General features: G+C 42.9%; 1 protein-coding gene across 3 annotated transcripts in view; it reads left to right on the top strand.

Moving 5' to 3' along the window:
- OGDH (oxoglutarate dehydrogenase) overlaps positions 1–23,238 on the top strand; it is a 1,195,521-nt gene that overhangs the window by 976,895 nt on the left and 195,388 nt on the right. For all 3 annotated transcript variants that reach the window (XM_044084237.1, XM_044084236.1, XM_044084238.1), the window contains one exon: positions 754–826. In XM_044084237.1, the coding sequence (XP_043940172.1) occupies positions 754–826 (73 nt within the window). The remainder of the gene's footprint in view (positions 1–753; positions 827–23,238) is intronic.

Genomic DNA, 23,238 nt, shown 5'->3' with positions numbered 1-23,238 from the left:
GTCCAAACAAAACAAAAAAAAAAAAGAGAGAGGTTTTATAGTAGAGTGCAAAATGAATTGGAAAGTGATCTACTGCACAAATGTAGTGAGTGATTAGACTGTAATAGTGTACTTTATCTATTTTCATTGACTTTCAGTGGTTTATTTTTTTGTGCCTTTTCATTTACCCATGACACTCTTTCGTCTGTAGGTTTGGTTGCTTGCACTACTTTGAATGCATTGCTTGTTGGTGTGCTGCCCGTGGCGTGTGCATGGTGGATTGATCTTTTATAAGTTTATAAGGATATACTAGGCTAGCTGCCCCAGCATTTTTCATTTATATATTTATATATATATATATATATATATATATATATATATATATATTTTATTTATTTTTTTTTTACAAGGTAAGTAGTCTTTTTATAGCTGCAATACAGTACACATGGACAAGAGCAATTGCAGTAGTCAACTAATATGATGGTGGGAGGTAACTGAAGTACACAGAGGAAACCAGTGTAGACATGGAAGTCGCATACAAATTCCACACAGGCAGTGAACAGAAGTAGGGCTTGAGTGGATGCTGCAGCTGCAAGTCAGACAGGTTGCCAGTGAATCACTGTGCTGCCCTGTGTTGCTGTTACTGAGATGTTGTGGACTGTCATATTGAAAGATCCTTTCAAGGGTATGCATCCATTTATGTTTGTACAAGTAACACTGAAGAGTAGTAGGAGAAATGTAAAATGTTTTTTGATTTTTTTCCTGTATTTGCAGTTGATTGCTTTCACCCCTAAGTCTTTACTCCGTCACCCTGAAGCCAGGTCCAGTTTTGATGACATGTTGCCAGGTAAGAGTAGAATCTCAGTTTTACTTCTAAATTATTTTAAGTTTTGTGGAATGCTGTTTATTTGAATCAGTGACTTTGTACCACTGATAAAGTGCAAAGGCTTTCCTTCATTTCCCATGAGTTCTGTCTCATCTCTTTTGGATTTCTGTGAACTTTGACATGTCATGTTGTAGTGGAGGCATTTAAAATAAAAATTACGCTTGGCTCATTGGTGCATTAATCTAAGCCATTCATATTTTCCTGCATTGAATTTTTTTGTACTGCTGTAAATGTTAATATACTTTCAACTTAACCAGCACTGTAGAATTTGAACATATCACTGGCTTGATATTTCTTTATTTTACATATTATTTTAGATGTACAATATTTCAACAGGCCCAAAAGAGGCATTTAAGAGCAGCAGTTGTTTGAGGTGCTACTCATACCAGCATTTGACAAAAATCGCATGTTTGACCCTTAGAGTCTTTAAGGGTAACCTTTTTTAGGTTGAAGTTTACTGATCGGTTTGAACTACAGTATGCCTTAGAGACATCTTGAAATGATAATATTTTGATATTTAGCATCGTAATATATTTCAAGATTTCAGTAGGTTACATTGTTGAACAGTCGTGTGTGTAAAATATTACCTTTTGTTTTGTTCTTGCCTGCTTTCAGTGTCCTGTATTAGGCTACGAGGTGCACTCATCCACCGCACTTTGTTTAATCCCTATTCTTTTCTGCCACTTGCATACTTTGAGTCTCAGATCTTTACTTTTTTCTAGGCCTAAATTTTTATACATGATGCTTGATTCGCTGAAACCTTCAAAATATCCCTGCTGTCTCAAGATTGTGATGCAGAACCCACACTGGCACTTTTATGCTTAGTTAGCTCAAAGGATTAAATTAATCTGTTAGCTAGCTTCTTCATGTGCTATAGCATTTATTTCCCTCAGCCTTCATTTGCTTACTGTGACTGTGAACAAGTTAATTAACCAGACAGTGCTTTGGAAAAATTGGGAATTTGTGCTAATCTCCTGGACTGCATGTTTCATAACTACCTGTGAACATGTGACAAGAAGCATTGCTATTCTTCCTCTGCTCTCTGCAGAAATTAGCTGCAGGGGTGGCCAGTGTGTAGTCCAGCTGGAAGGTTCTTAACATGATTCCCTGTCTCAGGCCAGCTATCAGTCACATGCTGTATGTTCATATCTTAGAATTAGGCTAACTTCCCTTGCAGAACATTTTATGTGTAGCCAATTATCCCATTTGGTGCTTAAAATGAATCTATCCTGTTGGGCTTTAGATTCACTTAACCCTTTCCAAGATCTGTATTTATATATTATCTAGTAATAATTACAAGATTAAATCCTAGATACTTGGAGAGAGGACAAATGCTTTGGGTTAAAGCATTTTAGAGAGCTGCCTCTGTCCATTAGTAGTAAAGGGTGGTCCAGGGGTACATTTTGTATGTGGATAGGGAGTCTCTTCTGGAGCAGTGATAATCCCCTGTGAGATGTACCTGTCCCTCGTACCTGCTTGGGTTGCATAGTCTGAGATCTGTCCTGTCTCAGGTCATTGACTCCCAAGTGCACTGTGACAGAGTCATACTGGTACTTGTTGTTGGGGGACTGGACTACGTGCATGATCTGATTGATCTTGGCACCAGACAAGCAACTAACTGTCTTTCCTTGCTCATCCTGGTAAGAGGTACATCTGTATGTCTTACATTGGAGTCCCTTTAACTAGAATGTTTGGATTATAGGATCATAGGAAGTTGCTAGGCTATTGGCCCTGAGGCCCTTATAAGCCTAGCCAAGAGTTTATCTCATGTTTAGACAAGTCAGCACCCAATGCCCCTGTCCAGCAGGGACATGGGTGGAATCCCAGGGATGTATTTTCTGTTTCCCTCCCAGTTATCCAGATTGAACTTAAAAAGGGGTAAAGAGGTACACTGCTTTATGTGGAGAGGGAGTCTGTTCCACAGATGGGGTTGTCTCTGTGACACAAATCTGTCCCGCCAACAAGTCTTGTTGATGTCACAGACCAAGTTGAGACCACGCATGCGAGTTACTCGAGTGGAGCTTGACCTTTGGATATGCAGCAGTCCCATCAAGATGAGGTCTGAGATTTCTTTGCATGCCAGACAGAGGTTACCTCTGAGGAGTCTGTGTGAAACAGAGTAGAGGGATAGGACTTTTAGTCTGTGTATGGTAGATTTTTGAGGCCCTGGATTCTCCTGGTGAGGAACCTCTATGGTCTCTCCAGCTGCTGCATGTGCTTTGCTAGGTGCATGCCGAATAGGGCATTGTATTCAATAGGCCTTGTAAAGGAAGAATACAGGGATGTTATAACCTCTTTGTTCCTGGATGAAATACCCTTATGTATGAGTTGGGCCATGTAGAAAGCTTTTCCATACAACGGAAGCAACATGATGGTCAAACGTCAGGTTGCTATCAACCTGGGTGCCCAAATGCCTCACGACTGATTGTGTGCTTAGGATGTTGTTATTAATGTGATAATCTGCGGGGACGTCACTCTCCCCAAAGGAGATGATGATGCATTTTTTGGTATTCAGCTTGAGGCCATGTTTCTGGCACCAGTCATTTGTTTGGGTGAGACCCTCTTGGAGAATGTCCACATCACTAGGGGAATTGATGACAACGCCCAGCTTACAGTCATCTGCAGACTTGGTCAGCCATAGCCTTCTGGTTTTGGCATGCAGCTCAGAAAAGTATATCTCAAATAACAGAGGCCCCAAGACTGAACCCTGGGGTACGCCGCTCATTATGGGTCTACTGCTTGAGGTGGCTTTCCCTATTTTGACTAGGTGGGTTCTGTCAGTGAGCCAGTTAGCTACACATCTGGTAACATACGGATTGATGTCTAGTTGAGAGAGTTTTGTTATGCCCAAATGGGGAATACTGTCGAAGGCTTTGGCCAGGTCAAGGTAGGTTGTGTGCACAGTCTTCCCCTCGTACATGGCTTTGGTGACTGTCTCAAAGAAGTCGACCAGATTTAACAGACCTGACCTCCCCTTGACGAAGCCAAACTGTGTGGGATCGAGTGTTTGGAGGTTGCCACTGTCCTTGTTAATGAAGTCCGTGATAATCCATTCCATGGCCTTGCAGATCAGGCTAGTTAGGCTGATGGGTCTATAATTTTTCGGATCGGTGGATGCTTCACCTTTGTGCAAAGGGATGACAGTGGCTGTCCTCCACTCAGTTGGGACAAGGCCAGTACTCAGGCTTTGGTTGAATAGGGTGCCTAATGGTACTGCAAGTTCCTGCATTAGTTAATTTAGGATTCAGCCTGGGATGTTATCGGGTACCATGGAAGTTGTATTTTTTTGCCTTTGAGAGAGCAGTGATGACCTATTTCCTAGATGTAGGGGGAAGGGGACAGGTACTGGGAATGTCCTGATTTGCTGATGGGGGGGGGGGCAGATATGTAAAGTTTTCACTGAATCTGTTAGCAAGCAAGTTACTATATCTACGACTTATGTATATATTGTGTCCTTGACCATCAGTTCTGAACAGATCTGGGTGCTTCCTTTGAGAGTGCAGACATATGTGAAGAAGCCTTGTGATTGTTTCTAGTAGATGTGGCCAATTTGGACTCGTTTGCCTTGGAGGATTTCACTAGTGCTCTTATTTGCTTGTTCAGGCTAAGGAGAGATTGCTTCCAGTTGGGCACCTGCTCAGGTGAATGCCTGCCTTAGTCTTATCATCCATGTCTCTTGGTCTCCTTGCACTATGAGAGGTGGCAGGCTTACAGGCTTAACAGGCAGACAGTGTTGCTGAGGGTACTTTGTGTCTGGGCTGCATTTTTGGAGGCCTTTGATGTTTACATACTTTAATCTTTGTCAGATCTTCCACATATGAAGGATTGTGTAGTATGATGGTCTTAGTGTGGTTACTGCTGACCATCCTGATGTCTGAGTTGCATGTGTTTGATATTTTAGCCTCTAAAACAAATTGTATGTATGTATGTATGTATATATATATATATATATATATATATATATATATGTGTGTGTGTGTCTCACACAGTGTATTATGCCGCTTGAGTAATAGATGATTGTCAGAAAGCAAGAGACAGTTCTTACATTGTTTCAAGATACCCGTCTTAGTAAGTGTGAAAGTAGTATCAGAATGGCCCTTGTATAGTGGACTTGCAGAGGTTAAATCCAAGGAGGAGAGAGACTGCATCCATTACCTTAAACTTGCAGCATGAGCTTAGGTTTATTTGAAGAGGGTGTGTGAATTTAGGAACATGTAACAGACGTTTCTCATTTGCACCTTGGATGGGAGGTGTGGTAATTAAACAAAATCTTTCCAAGTGGATTAACTGCATTATATTTTGCCATTGATACCATCCATTAGAAAAAGCTTTTTATCTGGTAGACAGCACAGGGGGTCAAGGCTGTGAGCTGTTAAGGTACAGCTGTGCGCCATGAGCCAGGGTTTGATTTCCTCAGTCTCTGTTTTTCTACTTTGTGACCTTAAACAAGCCAATTAACCAGACAGCGCTCTGGGATAATTTGGAAATTTAGCTGTGCTCTCATTGGCCTACAAGATTGTGTCTAGTAACTGCCCGTGAAGCTGTGAGGCCGTTCATCAAGGTTGTTGTTTTCAATGCTTGCTTTACAAAAGCCACCATTGCAAGCACTGTATTGTGGCCACTTGAGGCTCAGTTAATACATTTTGCAGGCATTCATTGCTTTGACAGTGGTTCCAGGAATCAGGCCTCCTTTGACACCTCACTGCTTTAATAGTTGGCTTTCTAAGATCTTTCCTTTAGGGCTTCATTTTGATTTGGCCTCTTGAAAGATGTAATTTTCAGTGCTTAGTATTTTTTCCAGCATTTACACTCTGCAGGGGGCTGTGAAGTCTGATGCAACAGGTATGTGCTCACAGTGACATTTGATTTGTGAAAATGTCTTACCTTCCTGCTCCCCCACTTCATTAGGATAGCTTGTCCATCCTGTGGCTACAGTTGAGCTTCTCTGCAAGTCAGACAGGTACATTGTTTATTGTTTTAGGGTATAGTCTGCCTTTTTTCCTTGTCCTCGAGGTTGTACTCAGTCAGTGGGAGGGAGCTGAATTTGGGTAGCTCGAGGGGCTTTCTGAGTCCATGTACCCCTGAACACAGGCATTTCTGATATTTTTTGTTTTTGTAAGTTTTGATGAATCGGTCACTAAGTATCTGAGCTCTGAACCTGTAGATTTTGTTACAGTGGATCCTTGGGCAGAGTGAATTTTCTGTCCTTGTATAATGGAAAGCTCTAAATGTTTAAGGAAGATCACTTTACCTGTCCACATTTCCAGAATCTAAAGTTTAGGGGAGGAGAAGTCAAAGGGATATAATATTTACTTGTATAAGATTTTCAGTGCCAGTACAAGACTTTGTGGCCTGAGTTATCAAACTTAAATAATTCTCATGTAGCCACTATTCCATAAAAGTAAACTGCAGTCTTCTGTACAGGGGAGTGACAATGGAATAAAGGTAAACTTGTGATGATGATATAACTAATGCAACTTTTGTGAAACCTGTTTTTCAAGCTTTTAAAGATTTCACAGGTAGTCGAGTCTCTTTTTTTGAGCATTGAACAACACTGCATGTAAACAGAATGTGTTTTACATAAACACACAATTCTCTTGGATTTAGTCTGTTATAACCAACCCACCTTAGGCTTTGCTGGCTTTATTCATTTTGTTTTGGAGAACAGCATTTTTGCCTTCCCAGTGGAGCATGATTTTTCAAGCCAGTGTGCTCCATGAATGCATGGAAGTCAATCCCACTGGCAATAGTGGTAATTTATGGAAGAACCTGAGGCCCAAACCACTGCAGTTTTGTAAACATCATTGTTGCCTCTGAGGTGCAGTAGTTTCTAATTATCCCTCTTTTATTGCTGTTTATCAGTCCCTTGATAGTTAAAAGAAGCACTTTTCTACAGATCATGTGTCAGTTTCGTTCTGGTCACATTATTAACATATATGTCCCTAGACACAGTGCATGTTCTTATTTATCTTGCCGTCTTCAACAGCAGATGAGTTTCCAGATGTTCTTCGTGTTTCACTGTTGTAGTCATCACATTTGGGTTTATCTGCCTGCAGGTAGCCCTCAGCCGACCTGAATACCAGAGTCTTTCGATTTCTGTGTCCGGATGCTGTTGCTTCTTCCATGACGTCAGGTCGTCAGGGGTATAAAACATGCAGGCGATGCCATTACATCAGTCTTTCTTGCCATGTGGTGCCCGAAGCAGAAGCAGTTCGCAAGTGCCGGTTGGCCGACTCCTGAAATTTTCGTTTTTCAAGTTTCTGACCTGAAGTCTTCTAAAAGATAAGTACCCTGTTGGGGATCCTTTTTTCTTGCTCTAACTGATGTCAGAAAAAATTAATAATTGTCTTGCTTGTGGAGAGCAAATACCTCACCGAGATTTTCATTCTTACTGTGTCACCTGTTTAGGCCCAGACCACGACATCCCTCGCTGTCAGTTTTGTGCCTTGTTCAACACCCGAACTATTTGTCATTGGGCTATTTTTATAGCTAAATTCTATCGCTCTCTATCTCTGTATTCCGAACTCTCTTCGGTAAGCCATCCGACTACCGATCTTCCAAAAAAAATGAAAGGCTAAAGACAGAGACAGACCGCATAGGTCCAAGGCTGCCGACGACGCTACCGTTAAGCTAGTCACCAGTCCGCCGGTACTCAGTGAGGCACTTTCGCAGTCCCTGATACCCGCTTCTACAGATTCGCAGGCCTCTACTGAGACCCATTCGGAGTACGGTATGCCACGAGATGCTTCTTCGACTATGGAACCTGTGGATGTCTCTACCTTGGATGTGTCCGGAGCCGCTGTACAGGCACTGGCTTCTCTGGGTGTTTTCAGGCCTTCCGATCTTCATATTTAACCGACGACTTCCTTTCAAACGAAAAATACAGAATTTCTCAGGCCTAAAGTTTGCACTACGCCTTGGAAACCGATGACCAAAGTGCATTCTAAGGCCCACATGCCACAAAAACAAATGATTAGAATGGCTGAGGACCTCATTACTTTAATTAGGGGAAGTCCGCCTTCCCCCTCAAAAAGACACAGAACTGATTTTCCTTCTGATTCTTCTGATCAGGAATCCGATTACTCTGATCCTTCTGATTTCCAATATATACCCTTATCTACCTATGAGGATTCTGATGCAGAGGATTCCATTCCCTGTGCTTCCCCTCCAGAAGATTTTTCCTTTGGTGAAACCCTGCACACCCTTAGAGAATATTTCTGCTGGGAGAGCCAGGACTACTCCAAGTCCAAAAAGAGACTCAGGAATTTTTAAGCTTGCCTCAGCACAGGCCTCTAGCTATCCCTCCTGTTCTGGAAATTGTAGATGATGTCTTCCTGGAATCCAGCCTTACCCCTGATACCTTGCCTCTAGCTCCCAGGAAACCTGACAGGTACTATAGTGCCTGACTCCCACAAATTCCTTTTTAGGAATCCTACTGTGGATCCAGAGACCATTTCCCAGGGACCTAAAGGCATTAAGGTGACAACTGCCAAAAATCCTACCCCTTCGGACAGGGATTCCAGGGCATTAGATAGATGGGGAAAAAGGTATACACTTCTGCTACGCTTGCCATCAGGGCTTTAAATTGTCAGTTTCATATGTTAAAGTATCAGCAGCATATTATGGATCTAATTAAACAAAAAAATGTAGTTGATTCCTGATTGTGCAGAACACAAATATTTGCAAGAGTTAATGCATTCTGCTAACCAAGTTGGTAAACATACTTTGCAATGTGGGTTTGATGCTTTAGAAGCATCTTGCAGGGCTGCTGTCACTGGGTCTGTTCTTAGAAGACATGCATGGCTTAAGGAACAAACTTGCCATGTCAAAGGAAAATAACTGGATGCACCATTAAATCAAGAGCGTCTGTTTGGTAATAAAGCAGAAGAAGTCCTCAAAAGAATGGAGGAGAAAGCTAAATCTATGCAAACTGTTAAGGATTTCTTACAAGTACAGCCACCTAGATTCACTTGGCAGTGGCCTTCAAAAAATGGTCTTTTCCAGTCCCTTCCAGGCCTTCTCAGTCCAAACCCAGGGGCAGCAGATCACCAAGACTTCAGTCTCAGACTATGCACAGATCTGATCAATGGAGTGCTCCCATGTCCAAAACAGTAAGCCTCCATCCTTTGGTAAAATTGCCCAATGACTTATCCTTAACTCTTCCAATCCTTGCCCAAGTACTTGCACCTTTAGGAGGAAAACTTGCACTGCATGCAAAAAATTGGCAGTACATTACCCAAGACAAATGGGTCTTAAACATGGTTTCCCAGGGATACAGATTCCAATTCCACTCACTCCCATCCATATGCGGATGGGCAGAGACCCAAAAGCAAGTACTTTTTCTTAGTATCAAGGCTATTCAACCTGTCCCAACAGAACAAAGGGGAGAAAGTTTTTACTCCAGACTGTTTTTGGTCCCCAGAAAAGAAAACTCTTGGCATCCTGTCCTGGATCTGTCTATTTTCAACACCTTTTTGGTGGTTCCAAATTTCAAAATGTTAACTCTCCAACAGCTGCTTCCTATGCAAGCCAAGGACTCCTGGTTAGCAGCCCTAGATTTAAAAGAAGCTTATCTGCTCATTCCCATAAGGGAATCTTGCAGAAAATAGTTCCCTGCACTTCCCTTTGACTTATCTGCTGTGCCTAGGGTATACACAAAGTGCCTAACTCCAGCCATTGCTTATTGCAGGCAGAGAGGAATTCAAATTTACCCATACTTGGACGATTGCCTGATTCAGGTGAATAGTCAGGAGTTGCTACTTCAGCACCTAGCATTTGTAAAGAGACTTCTCACTTCATTGGGGTATGCCATCAACGAAAATAAATCACAACTGGTACCCAGTCAACAGATTGTATTCCTGGGAGCAAGCTTGAGCACAACTTCCCAGATGGCATTCCTCACTCCAGAGAAACAAATTTATTTGACAAACTATTTCAATCTACTGGCCACCAAAACCCAGCTATCTGCAAGAAAAATACTGCAAGCCCCTAGGGTTCATGGCCTCTTGCATTCTACTAATTCCATATGAAAGACTGCATATCAGGAAACTTCAATGGTACCTAAAAAGTCTCTGGTGTCAACATTCTCAGGACGTGGAAACAATGATTCCTATCATTCCTTGCCTAAGGACAGAGTTCCTCTGGTGGGCAGAGGCCTGCAGCCACAACAAGGGACTCCCTTTCATTCTACCCCCTGCTGCCCAAACCCTAACAACAGACGCATCAGACTATGCATGGGGGGCTCACATGGCAGGGCTGTGCATTCAGGGCAAATGAACCCAAAGCAAATGCACCTGCATGTCAATCAAAAAGAAATGTTAGCTGTGCAGAATGCCCTGACAGCCTTCAAGGTTATTGGTAAAGGCAGACAACACCACAGTTATGTGGTACATGGGGGGAGAACTCATTTCTACCCACTCTGCAGACTAGCCATGGCTCTGTGGAACACAGCCTTGAGCAACCAAGTGCAACTTACAAGCTCAATTCTTGCCAGGCAAACTATATTCACTGGCAGACGACTTAAGCAGAAATATCATGGAGCCACACAAGTGGAAACTGGAACCCAAAATATTCAGGCTTTTGAGGGACAGGTGGGGGGCACCATAGGTGGACCTTTTTGCTTCCCCTCAACTATCAGTTGAGCAAATATTGCACCAGAACTCCCCACAACCAAGCTTGGAAAGTGGATGCCCTGTCCTTCACCTGAGAAAGCCTCTCAGTCTATGCCTTTCCCCCCTCTGCCACTCCTCTCGAAGGTTCTACTAAAAATCAAATGGGACAAGCCAAGGACAATCCTGACTGTGCCAGACTGGTACCCTCTTTTGCGCAGTATGACAGTGCTACAACCATGGCACCTGCCTCCGACTTCTTCCCTGCTGTCCCAGCAGGCAGGCCAGATTCTGCACCCTCAGCTACAGACCCTGAACCTTGCAGCCTGGCTAATCCCCTGAATTCAACACCAGCAAACCTCAGTAAGCAGGTGCTGGATGTCATTCTTGAGGCAAGGAAGCCTAGTACAGAAAATCCTATTCAGAAAAATGGAAAAGATACTGTTCCTGGAACCAGTCTCAGGGAATGGGCACAACTGTGCCCAGCTTACCTCATGTACTAAATTACTTAACAGAAGTGCTCCACAAAGGCCTATCCTTCTCTTCAATTAAGATCCATGCCTCTGCCATCTCAGCTTATTATAATACTGAGCCACCCCCTCTTCTTTCATCCTCTGGTAAAACAGTTCCTGAGAGGAGCCAAAAATTTAATACCCCCCAGGAGAGCTCCCACTCCAGCCTGGGACCTTAACTTTGTATTAGATAAGCTCACACTTCCGCCCTTTGAACCTGCGGCCACAGCAGAGTTAAAATTCCTCTCATGGAAAACAGCTTTACTTCTAGCCATCACTTCAGCAAGAAGAGTGTCGGAATTGCAGGCCCTTATGGCAGTGGAACCCTTCATTATCTTCCATCCAGACAGGGTTTCCCTTAGGATTAACCCATCCTTTATGCCCAAGGTGGTGTCTAGTGTGGCTTTAAACCAATCCATTCATTTGCCAACTTTTTTTCCTAACCCTCAGAGTAAAGGGGCAAGGATTCTACATTCCATGGATTGCACAGGCTTAGGTTCTATCTGGACAGGACTAAAGCTCTCAGAAAATCTGACCAGCTGCTAGTCAGCTTTGCTACAGGGGGAGAGGGCAAGGCCATTTCAAAGCAAACCATTTCTAAATGAGTAGCACACTGCATCCATTTCTGCTACAAGCACCATGGAAAACCCACCCACAGGGGATCAGAGCTCATTCCACTAGGGCTACATCTACCTCTGCAGCATTTCTCAGGGGAGTCCCTACCAGGGACATCCTGGAAGTTGCAACGTGGAGCTCCGTACACACTTTCACCAAGCACCACCACTTGCCTATATTTTGTAAATCCAGAGCTGGATTTGCCACAGCAGTCTTACAGGGCCTGATTGCCAGCCCTAATGCTTCATAACTACCTCCACCCTTCCTTAGCTTTGGGAATCAACCCAAATGTGATGACTGTAACAGTGAAACACAAAGAACACAGTACAGTTGTGTACACTTACCATAAATGTAGAAGTTAGTGTATTCACTGTTGCAGTCCTGGTTTACCCTCCCTCCAGCCCCCTTGACTTCTCTTGATTTCTTTCCTATCCTTTTTGTCTGGCATACCTTATATCATTGGTATTTGTTTTTTGCTGGGGGTATTGCATACCATGTAATTGCTTCATATTCTGGGGGCACCTGACATCTGGGGCAAGAAAAACTGATGTAATGGCATCGGCTTCATGTTTTATACCCCTGACGACCTGACATCATGGAAGAAGCGACAGCATCCGACGCAGAAATCCCAAGACTCTGGTATTCAGGTCGGCTGAGGGCTACCTGTAGGCAGATAACCCAAATGTGATGACTGCAACAGTGAGTACACTCTAACATCTACATTTATGATGTGTACACAACTGTACTTTTGGTTGATCTTTTAGATACTGAAAACAAGTGGACTGTTCAGAGTAGATAACAGATAACCACTTGGCGCATGCTCTTTGTAAGGATCAATGCAACTTCCAGAGCTTTTGTGTGCAGGTCCACATTTCCCACATTGTGGATTCCAGTGGGGCACATTGCATAAAAGAGAGAGGAATGCATGCTTTTTTCAGTTTTTTATGCCACAAAAAGAAGTCTCCAACTTGTGTACCTTTCATGATGACCTCTAAATCTACAGTAAGTATCCATTTGGAATATTTTCCTTTCTGCTTTGTAATAAGTCTTACTGTATATATCCATCTAGTCTGTATGTCACACTCACCTTAAAATTTGACATTTATGTATACAGAGTTTATAACTTCTCTGCAATACGTAAGGTCATTTAAACTTCAGTCAGCTGTATAATGTAAAAATTTCTCATACTGAATGTTTAACTATATTTAGTATTCTAACCTTGTTGCACACATTGTATTGTACTGACATTGTATCTGTGTTGTATAAATAAATTGTATTGATTTTATATATATATATATATATATATATATATATATATATATATATATATATATATATATATATTTGTGATCAGTGTTCTACTCCATTTAATAAATCCAGATAAATAAATTAAATTCATTGCATTGTGTTATGATTGTCTGGTTAGATCTGTGATGAAAATCTTCCTAAAAATCATTGTTACTCCTGGAAAAGTCACCAACAAATGGACTTCTGATCAACAGATTGTGCAAAAGAATTCTTACATTCAGTGGGTTTGTTTTCTGTTTTGAGCCATCATATAAGATGTCCAAGTGCAAACTTTGTGCTCAGGGGCTCAGACATCCTTAGAATATAAAATGTCTGGCTTTTAAAACTGTGGAAGAGTCATCGTCCATGTGAGTGAGCAACTGATCCAAACATCCAAGAAGATGGGAAAAAAAACTTATTTGTGTGAAGCATCTGAAAGTGGAAAGCTTGAAGCCATTGTAACCCCCCCCCCCCTCATCCCTGAGTGGGATGTCTGTTCCACAGAAGCACATAATAGCATGACATGTCCTTCTGATAAAATCTCTGTCTGCTGATGACCTTTCTTGAGGCTGGCGGCCAAAATGTAGATTCCCCAGTTCATACAGGAATTTGAAGAAATTGTTGCATGCTGCCTTACAGCTGGATGCCATCTTGCAGATGACAGGAGTTTGGTAGTTAACTCGTCACACAGTTAAAAGCCAGTCTCTGTCTACTGCTTTTGTTTGGAGTCTACAGCCTTGGGAGGCTGAGTAGTCATTTTAGGACAATGGTAAGCATGTCAAGCCTCCTAAACTGCATCTGTTTGACCTACTGCTTGCATCAGTTCTAGCAGCACTTGCCTTGGCCCAATCTTGGGGGTAAAATGGAAAAGGTTTTCTATATGGTTTCTGACTAAAGAACAGGACCCTGTTCAGGCTAATACCCCATTAGTTTTCTCTTGTGTGAGCTGCTGAAGTCTAGCTTAGCATGCTGTTTTAGGTACACATTTCAGCACTATTTGTTTTTCTACCTCTGGATCTACTAGGTCTTCTGGTAAGACTAGAGGTAAAACAGTTATTAAAAGGTGTATACTCCACCTGAAACCTCCAAGGAAAGCTGCCCCTTTTTGGACCTCAACTTTGTGCTAGAAAAGCTCACATTTCCTCCCTTCAAAACAGAGCCTGTGCTCCTCTCAAAGTCTGTACTTTCTTTCTTCCCTTTCTTCATGGACTGTGAGGAGACCACTGTCCTTTTTTGCCTGTTCCCTCTTCGCTGACCTTTTTTCATTTTGCAGGCTTTTGCTGGTTTACTTGCTTGGAGATAGTCTGAGGATTTATGCTGTTGCTTCTGCTTATGTACCCTTCTGTCCATAGTCTTGGGTCATACGTTGAGCTATGGAAGGTTTTGGCTTTTGGTACTCCTGGCTGGGCATCTGTTATTTGGCGTTATAATCCAACAGTTTGAAATACTGCAGCAGTGATTAGTAGGACGTCTGCTGTCATGGTAAGTTCTTACACAACTACTTTCATGGCTGTTCCTCCAGATGTTCTTCGTGTTTCACTGTTGCGGTCATTACATTTGGGTAATCTGCTGGCAGGTTGCCCTCAGTCGGCCTGAATTAACAGTCTTGGGTCCTGCGTTGGTTGCTGTCTTCTCTTCAACGACATCAGGTGTATAAAACATGCAGCCGACGCCATTTTTTTCATTCTTTCTTGCTGTGTGGTGCCTGAAGCAGAAGCAGGTCTCAAGTGCCGGTCGGCCGACTCTTGAAATTTTCGTATTAGAGTTTCAGAACCGAAGTCTTCAAACTGAAGCTAAGTACCCTGTTGGGGAAACTTTTTCTTGCTCCTTACCGATGTCAGTAAAAGTTAATAATTGCATTACTTGTGGGAAGCAAATACCTCATAAGGATTTTCATTTGTACTGTATTCCTTGCCTAGGCTCTGCTCATAACATGGCTTGCTGTTGGTTTTGTGCTAGATTTAACCAACACACTATTAAGCGTCGGTATATTTTTGCTTCTAAATATTTTGGTCAAAGATTTAATTATCCTTGAATGTCGTCGGTTAGCAGTCCGACTACCGGAGTTCTTAAAAAAACGCAAAGAAAAAGACAGAGACAGACCGTCGAGGTCCAAAACAGATGACAAAGCTTCTCCTAAGCCAGTCATCGGTTCACCGGTACTCAGTGAGGCGCTTTCGCAGCCCCTGACACCCACTATGTTTGAGTCGCAGGCCTCTACCGAGACCCATTCAGAGTCAGGTATGCCGCGAGATTCTCAGAGTATTGAACCCGTGGATGTCTCTCCCTCGGATGGGTCCGGAGCCGCTAAGCAGGTACTGGCTTCTAAGGGTGTTTTTAGGCTTCAACATTTTTATATTAAACCAACGCCAGCAACAAAAACAAGGTAAAAAAAGATTTCTATGTCTAAAAAACGACGCATGAGCCATGTGCTCAGGCCTTTATGCCTAAAAAACAGATGATGAAAATGGCTGAGGATTTAATTACCTTGATTAGGGGTTCCCACCCCCCCACCCCCACCCCCGCTAGGCAAGGCACTGACTATGAATCTTCAGATCAGGTTTTCATTTCTCCTGATTCCACTTCTGATCAGGAATTTTCTATTCCACCCTATGAGGATTCTGATGCAGAGGAATCCATCCCATCTGCATCTTCTCCTGAGGATTACTCTTTTGGAGAGAGACTGCATACTTTAAGGGAACATTTTCACCGGGAGAGTCAGGACTTCTCTGAATCAAAAAAAAAGGCTTAGGGGTTTCCTTCTTCATGTTCTTTGTGTTTCACTGTTGCAGTCATTGCATTTGGGTAATCTGCTAGCAGGTTGCCCTCAGTCGGCCTGAATTCCAAAGTCTTGGGTCCTGCATCAGTTGCTGTCTTCTCTTCCATGATGTCAGGTCGTCAGGGGTATAAAACATGCAGCTAACGCCATTTTCTTTAGTCTTTCTTGCCGTGTGGTGCCCGAAGCAGAAGCATTTTGCAAGTGCCGGTCGGCCGACTACTGAAATATTCGAGTTTGAGTTTCAGAACCAAAGTCTTCACTAAAGCTAAGTACCCCGTTGGGGAAACTTTTTTCTTGCCTTTTACCGATGTCAGAAAAAGTTAATTGTATTATTTGTGGGAAGCAAATGCCTCATAAGGATTTCCATTTATACTGTATTCCTTGCCTAGGGCCCTGATCACAACGTGCCTGGCTGTCGGTTTTGTGCTAGATTTAACCAACGCACTATTAAGCGTCGGTATATTTTTGCATCAAAATATTTTGGAAACAAATTTAACTACCCAGAAATGTTGTCGGATAGCAATCCGACTACCGGAGTACATAAAAAACGCAAAGAAAAGGACAGAGAAAAGCAGTCGAGATCCAAAACCGACGACAAAGCTTCTCCTAAGCCAGTCGACGGTACCCGGTGAGGCGCTTTTGCAGCCCCTGATACCCGCTACTTGCAAGTCGCAGGCCTCTACTGACACCCATTTGGTGTCCAGCATGCCGCAAGATACTCAAGGTATTGGACCGACAGATGCATCTCCCTCGGATGGGTCCAGAGCCGCTGAGCAGGCACCAGCTTCTGAGGGTGTATTCAGACCTCAACATTTATATATCAAACCGACTACAGCTGCAAAACCAAAGGCAAAGACAACTTCTAAATCTAAAAAACCGACGCCTGAGCCACGTACACAGGCCTCTATGCCTAAAAAACATGATCAAAATGGCTGAAGACCTTATTACCTTGATCAGGAGTACCCATCCCCTCCAGATAAGAGGCCTAGGCAAGACACTGATTGTGAATCTTCAGATCAGGTTTCTATTTCTTCTGATTCCTCTTCTAATAAGGAATTATCTATACCTCCCTATGAGGATTCTGATGTTGCGGAGTCTATTCCATCTGCATCTCCTCCAGAGGATTATTCATTTGGAGAAACCTTGCATACTTTGAGGGAGCATTTTCACTGGGAGAGTCAAGACTTCTCAGAATCAAAAAAGAGGCTCAGGGATTTCCTTCTCCCTCAGCACAAACCTTTAACCATTCCCCCTGTTTTAGACATTGTGGATGATGTGTTTTCGGAGTCAAGCTTGACCCCTGACTCCTTACCTCCGTCTCTCAGCAAGCCTGACAGATATTACAGGGTCCCTGACTTGCATAAATTTTTATTTAGAAACCCTGCTGCTGACCCTGAAACTGTTTCACAGGGGTACAAAGGGAGTTAAGGCCTCAACAGCAATAAACCCTACCCCCTCTGACAGAGATTCAAGGGCACTAGACAGATGGGGAAAAAATGTTTATACATCTGCAACCTTGGCATTCAGGGCCTTAAACTGTCAATTTCACATGCTTAAGTACCAACAACATTTTATGGGATTGCTGAAACAGAAAATTATGTTGATTTAAGACTGTGCAGAAAATAAAGAATTGCAGGAATTATTGCATGCAGCTGACCAAGTTGGAAAGTATACTTTGCAATGTGGTTTTGATTCCTTAGAGGCCGCCTACAGGGCTGCAGTTACTGGATCTGTGATTAGGAGGCATGCCTGGTTTAAAGGAACAAAATTTGCCTGATCATGTTAAAGCTAAATTGCTAGATGCACCTTTACAGCATGATTCTTTGTTTGGTAGTAAGGCAGAGGAAGTTTTAAAGAAAATGGAAGACTAAAAGCTAAGTCTATGCAAACTATTAAAGACTTCTTACAAGTGCAGCCACCAAGATTCAGTAGACACTGACATAGAAAAAAAATGGTCCTTTCCTGTGTCAGACAGAGCTCAAAGGGGCAAATCCAGATGCCTAAAGGGTTCCAGATACCAGGCGCAAGATTCATACAGGTCAAAGCAATGGGGCGGATCTACCTCCAAATCAGGGTGAGATAAAGCACAAACCTACAGAAAACAGTCCCAATGACTTCCCTCTGCCTACACCATGTTCTTATCTTTTGACAGCACCCTTAGGGGGAAAATTAGCACTTTTTGCTCAAAATTGACAATTAATAACCCAGGACAAGTGGGTACTAAACATAGTATCACAGGGATACAGATTCCATTTCCACACTCTGCCAATGGCAAATGGTTGGCCAGATCTGGCCAAAAATCAATGGGCAGAGGCACAGAAACAGGTTGCATCCCTCATGGATATGGTGGCCATTCAACCAGTACCAGAACAGGAAAAAGGACAAGGTTTTTACTTGACTGTTCTTGGTACCCAGAAAGGACAAGGCCTGGGGGCCAATACTGGATTTATCAATTTTGAACACATACCTGGACATTCCAAAATTCAAAATGCTGACTTTGCAGTAGCTTCTGCCCATGCTGGGCAAGAATGCTTGGCTGGTGACATTAGACCTAAAAGAGGCATACCTGCATGTCCCAATAAGACAATCGTGCAGAAGATACCTCAGATTCAAGGATGGCTTAATGCATTACCAGTTCTCTGCACTGCCCTTTGGCTTATCTACTGCACCTAGGGTCTTTACAAAGTGCCTGGCACCAGTAATTGCATTTTGCAGACTAAGTATACAAATATATCCTTACTTGGACGACTGTCTCATTTAAGCAGAGAACAATGACACTCTTCTTCGACACATGGTGTTTGTGAAAAGGCTACTAACATGCCTAGAGTACACTATAAACGAAAATAAATCACAACTGGTACCCTCTCAAAAGATAACATTCCTGGGTGCAAGCTTGAATACAACTGCCCAGATGGCTTACCTTACGCCAGACAAACAAAGGCAACTGACTACTTACTTCAAACTGATGACAACAAAAACCCAGTCTTCTGCAAGACAAATTCTGCAAGCTCTGGGCTTCATGGCATTCTGCATCCTACTAATTCCATATACAAGACTGCATATGAGGAAACTTCAAGGGTACCTGAAAAGTTTATGGAGTCAACATTCACACAGTCTGGAAACCATGAGTCCTCTCATTCCCTGCCTGCAATAGGATTTCCTATGGTGGGCAAAGGCCTGTCACCAAAACATGGGACAGCCCTTCACTCTACTCCCTGCCAGCCAAACCTTAACAACAGACGCATCAGATTATGCATGGGGGGCCCACATGGCAGGAAGATGCATTCAGGGCATAAGGGCACCAAAACAAATGCATCTACATATCAAACAGAAGGAGATGCTTGCTGTTCAAAATGCCCTAACAGCCTTCAAGGACTTACTTCATCCAGGACAACTACTGATAAAGACGGACAACACCACAGTCATGAGGTATATAAACAAGCAAGGGGGCACACACTCATACCCCCTTTGCAGATTAGCCATGACACTGTAGGGCACAGCTTTGACCTACCAAATACATCTTCAAGCTCAATTCCTGCCAGGAAAACAAAACACTCTGGCAGACGATTTAAGCAGAAACCTTATGGATCCTCACGAGTGGAAACTAAATCCAAAAGTCTTCAGCATAACAGAGAAATGGAGGAGCCCAGATATAGATCTATTTGCCTCTCCTCAAAATTATCAACTGAAAAGATTCTGCACAAGGACTTATCACAGACAAGCATGGAAAGCGGACGCCCTATCCTTCAGTTGGAAAAACCTATCAGTTTACACCTTTCCTCCTCTGCCTCTTCTACCCAAGGTCCTCCTAAAAGTCAGACAAGAGAAGCCAAAGATGATGATAATTGCCCCGGACTGGCCCCGCCAATACTGGTACCCAATCCTAAGGAACTTGTCTCAAAACCCAGCTTGGACCTTGCCTCAAACACCACAACTACTGTCCCAGCAAAACAATCAGATCCTGCACAATCAACTACAGACTCTAAACCTGGCAGCATGGCTAATCAGGTAATCATACAAACAACACCTTTCAGTAAAGCTGTAATGGATGTCATTTTGGAAGCCAGAAGGCCTAGTACTAGAAAATCTTATGCTGACAAATGGAAGAGATTCTGTGCTTGGAATCAAGCACAAGGAACTGATACAGCAGAACCAAATATTCCTCAGATGTTACAATACTTAACTGAGATGCTTGACAAAGGCCCATCTTTCTCATCAATCAAAATCCATGCCTCTGCCATTTCGGCTCATTACAACACAGAGCCACCAATCTTTTCTCATCCTTTACTAAAGCAGTATCTTAGAGGAGCCAAACATTTAAGGCCCCCTAGAAGATCACCATTACCTGCAAGGGACCTCAATTATGTGTTGGAAAAACTCACCCTGCCTCCATTTGAACCAGCTGCTACCGCTGATATAAAGATCTTATCATGGAAGACAGCTCTGCTACTAGCAATTACTTCAGCAAGAAGAGTTTCAGAGCTCCAGGCCCTCATGGCTGTAGAGCCTTTTATCATATCTTACCCGGACAGGGTGTCTCTGAGGACAAATCCTACTTTTATGTCTAAGGTGGTTTCCAGTGTGGCTCTTAACCAAACAATTCATCTGCCAACTTTTTATACAAATCCGCAGAACAAAGGGGAGAGAATTCTGCATTCCTTGGACGTTCACAGACAGCTAAGATTCTACTTGAGCAGGACTAAAGCTCTAAGAAAAACTGAGCAGTTGCTAGTGTCATATGCTGCAGGATCAGAAGGAAAGGCTATTTCAAAGTGGATAAGCCACTGCATCCTTTTCTGCTACTTACACCATGGTAAACCTGTGCCCAAGGGCATTAGGTCTCATTCCACTAGAGCTGCAGCTACCTCAGCAGCCTTTCTCAGAGGAGTATCAACCAAAGACATTCTAGAGGCTGCTGCTTTGAGTTCTGTTCAAACCTTTACAAAGCATTACCATTTGCCTCTCTACTGTAAGTCCAGGGCAGGCTTTGCCACTGCAGTGCTGCAGGGCCTTATAGCTGCACCTAATGCTGTTTAGCTCCAGCCTCCCAACCATAGCTTTGGGATTCTACCCAAATGTAATGACTGCAACAGTGAAACACGAAGAACATAGTACAGTTGTGTACACTTACCATAAATGTAGATGTTCGAGTGTATTCACTGTTGCAGTCCAGGTTACCCTCCCACCATCCCAGTCATTCTGAAGTTTATCTTTCCTTTTGCTTGTAGATGAAGGTAAAGTTTATATTGATGCATATATATATATATATATATATATATATATATATATATATATATATATAGCTACCTTTTTGGGGGCACCTGCCATTGGGGGCAAGAAAAACTAGAAAATGACGTCTGCTGCATGTTTTATACCCCTGATGACCTGACGTCATGGAAGAGAAGACAGCAACCGATGCAGGATCCAAGACTTTGGAATTCAGGCCGACTGAGGGCAACCTGCCAGCAGATTACCTAAATGTAATGACTGCAACAGTGAATACACTCGAATATCTACATTTATGCTAAGTGTACACAACTGTACTTTCCTCAGCATAGGCTTTTGGCAATACCTCCTGTATTGGACATTGTTGATGATGTGTTTTGAGAATCAAGCTTGGCTCCTTATTCCCTTCCTCTGGTTCCTAGTAAGCCAGACAGATATTACAGGTTTCCTGACTCCCACAAGTTTCTTTTCAAAAATCCTGCTGCTGATCTTGAGACTATTTCTCAGGGTCCTAAGGGTGTAAAGGCCTCTACAGCCAGAAATCCTATCCCTTCTAATAGAGATTCCAGGGCGCTGGATAGATGGGGTAAGAAGGGTTTATACGTCTGCAACCTTGGCAATCAGGGCTTTAAACAGCCAGTTTATATGCATAAATATCGCCAGCATGTTATGGGCTTACTGAAAAAGAAAATGATGTTGATTTCTGATTGTGTGGAAAACAGAGAGTTACAGGAATTATTGCATTCAGCCGAACAGGTTGAAAAGCATACTTTGCAATGTGGCTTTGATTCTTTGGAGGTCTCTTGTAGGGCCGCCGTTACTGGATCTGTGATTAGAAGGCATGGCTGGCTCAAGGAGCAAAATCTGCCTGATCATGTTAAAGCTAAATTGTTGGATGCACCTTTGCAGCATGATACTCTTTTTGGTAATAAGGCAGAAGAGGTTTTAAAGAAAATGGAAGACAAAGCTAAATCATTGCCTTGTCCAACAGAGCCACTCAGGGCAATTCCAGGCACACAAAAGGCTCCAGATACCAATAACAGGGTTCTTACAGATCAAAGCAATGGGGTGCTTCCACCTCCAAATCTGGAGGAAACAAAGCACAACCCTACAGTAAGCAGTCTCCATGACTTTCCTCTATCAGCACCAAGCACTTACCATTTGGCAGCCCCTTGGGGGGGAAACTAGCACTTCATGCTCAAAATTGGCAGTTAATTACCAAGGACAAGTGGGTATTAAATGTAGTATCCCAGGGGTACAGATTTCATTTCCATAGTTTGCCAATTCCAGACGGATGGCCGTATCTGCCACAAACCAGTGGGCAGAGGCCCAGAAACAAGTCACATCCCTCATGGATATGGGGGCTATTCAACCAGTACCAGAAAAGGAAAAAGGACAAGGTTTTTATTCAATACTTTTTCTGCTACCCAGAAAAGATGATTATTGGTGTCCAATACTGGACTTATCAATTCTGAACATGTACCTGGACATTCCAAAATTCAGAATGCTGACTTTACACCAGCTAGATGCCTATGCTAGGAAGGAATGCTTGGTTAGTAACTTTAGACTTAAAAGAGGCATACCTGCATATCCCAGTAAGGGAATCATGCAGAAGATACCTCCGCAGGTTTTTTGTATTACCAATTCTCTGCACTGCCCTTTGGCTTATCTACTGCGCCCAGGGTCTTTACAAAGTGCCTGGCACCAGTTATTGCATTCTGCAGACAAAAAAGCATTCAAATGTATCCTTATCTGGATGATTATCTCATTCAAGCAGAGGACAAGGACACTCTTCTTCAACATCTGGCGTTTGTAAAAAGGCTTCTAGCATGCCTAGTGTACACCATAAATGAAAATAAATCACAACTGGTACCCTCTCAAATAATTACATTCCTGGTTGCAAGCTTGAATGCAACTGCCCAGATGGCTTACCTCACTCAAGACAAACAAAGACAACTGACAACATACTTCAAACAAATGGCAACAAAAACCCAGTTATCTGCAAGACAAATTCTGCAGGCTTTGGGGTTCATGGCATCCTTCATTCTACTAATTCCATATGCGAGACTGCATATGAAGAAACTTCAGTGGTACTTAAAAATTTATGGAGTCAATATTATCACAGCCTGGAAACTATGATCCCTCTCATTCCCTGCCTACAACAGGAGTTTCTTTGGTGGGCAGAGACATGTCACCAAAACAAGGGACTGTCATTCACTCTACCCCCTGCCACTCAAACCCTAACTACAGGCTCATCAGACTATGCTTGGGGGGCCCACCTGGCAAGGAGCTGCATTCAGGGCAAATTGAGCCGAAACCAAATGCATCTGCATATCAACCAGAAAG

The sequence above is a fragment of the Protopterus annectens genome, chromosome 9.part0 (assembly GCF_019279795.1).
Source record: "Protopterus annectens isolate FY-2018-M chromosome 9.part0, PAN1.0, whole genome shotgun sequence".
NCBI lineage: Eukaryota > Metazoa > Chordata > Ceratodontiformes > Protopteridae > Protopterus > Protopterus annectens.
Note: the sequence above shows the minus strand (reverse complement) of the source record. Positions and strands in the feature narration are given on the sequence as shown.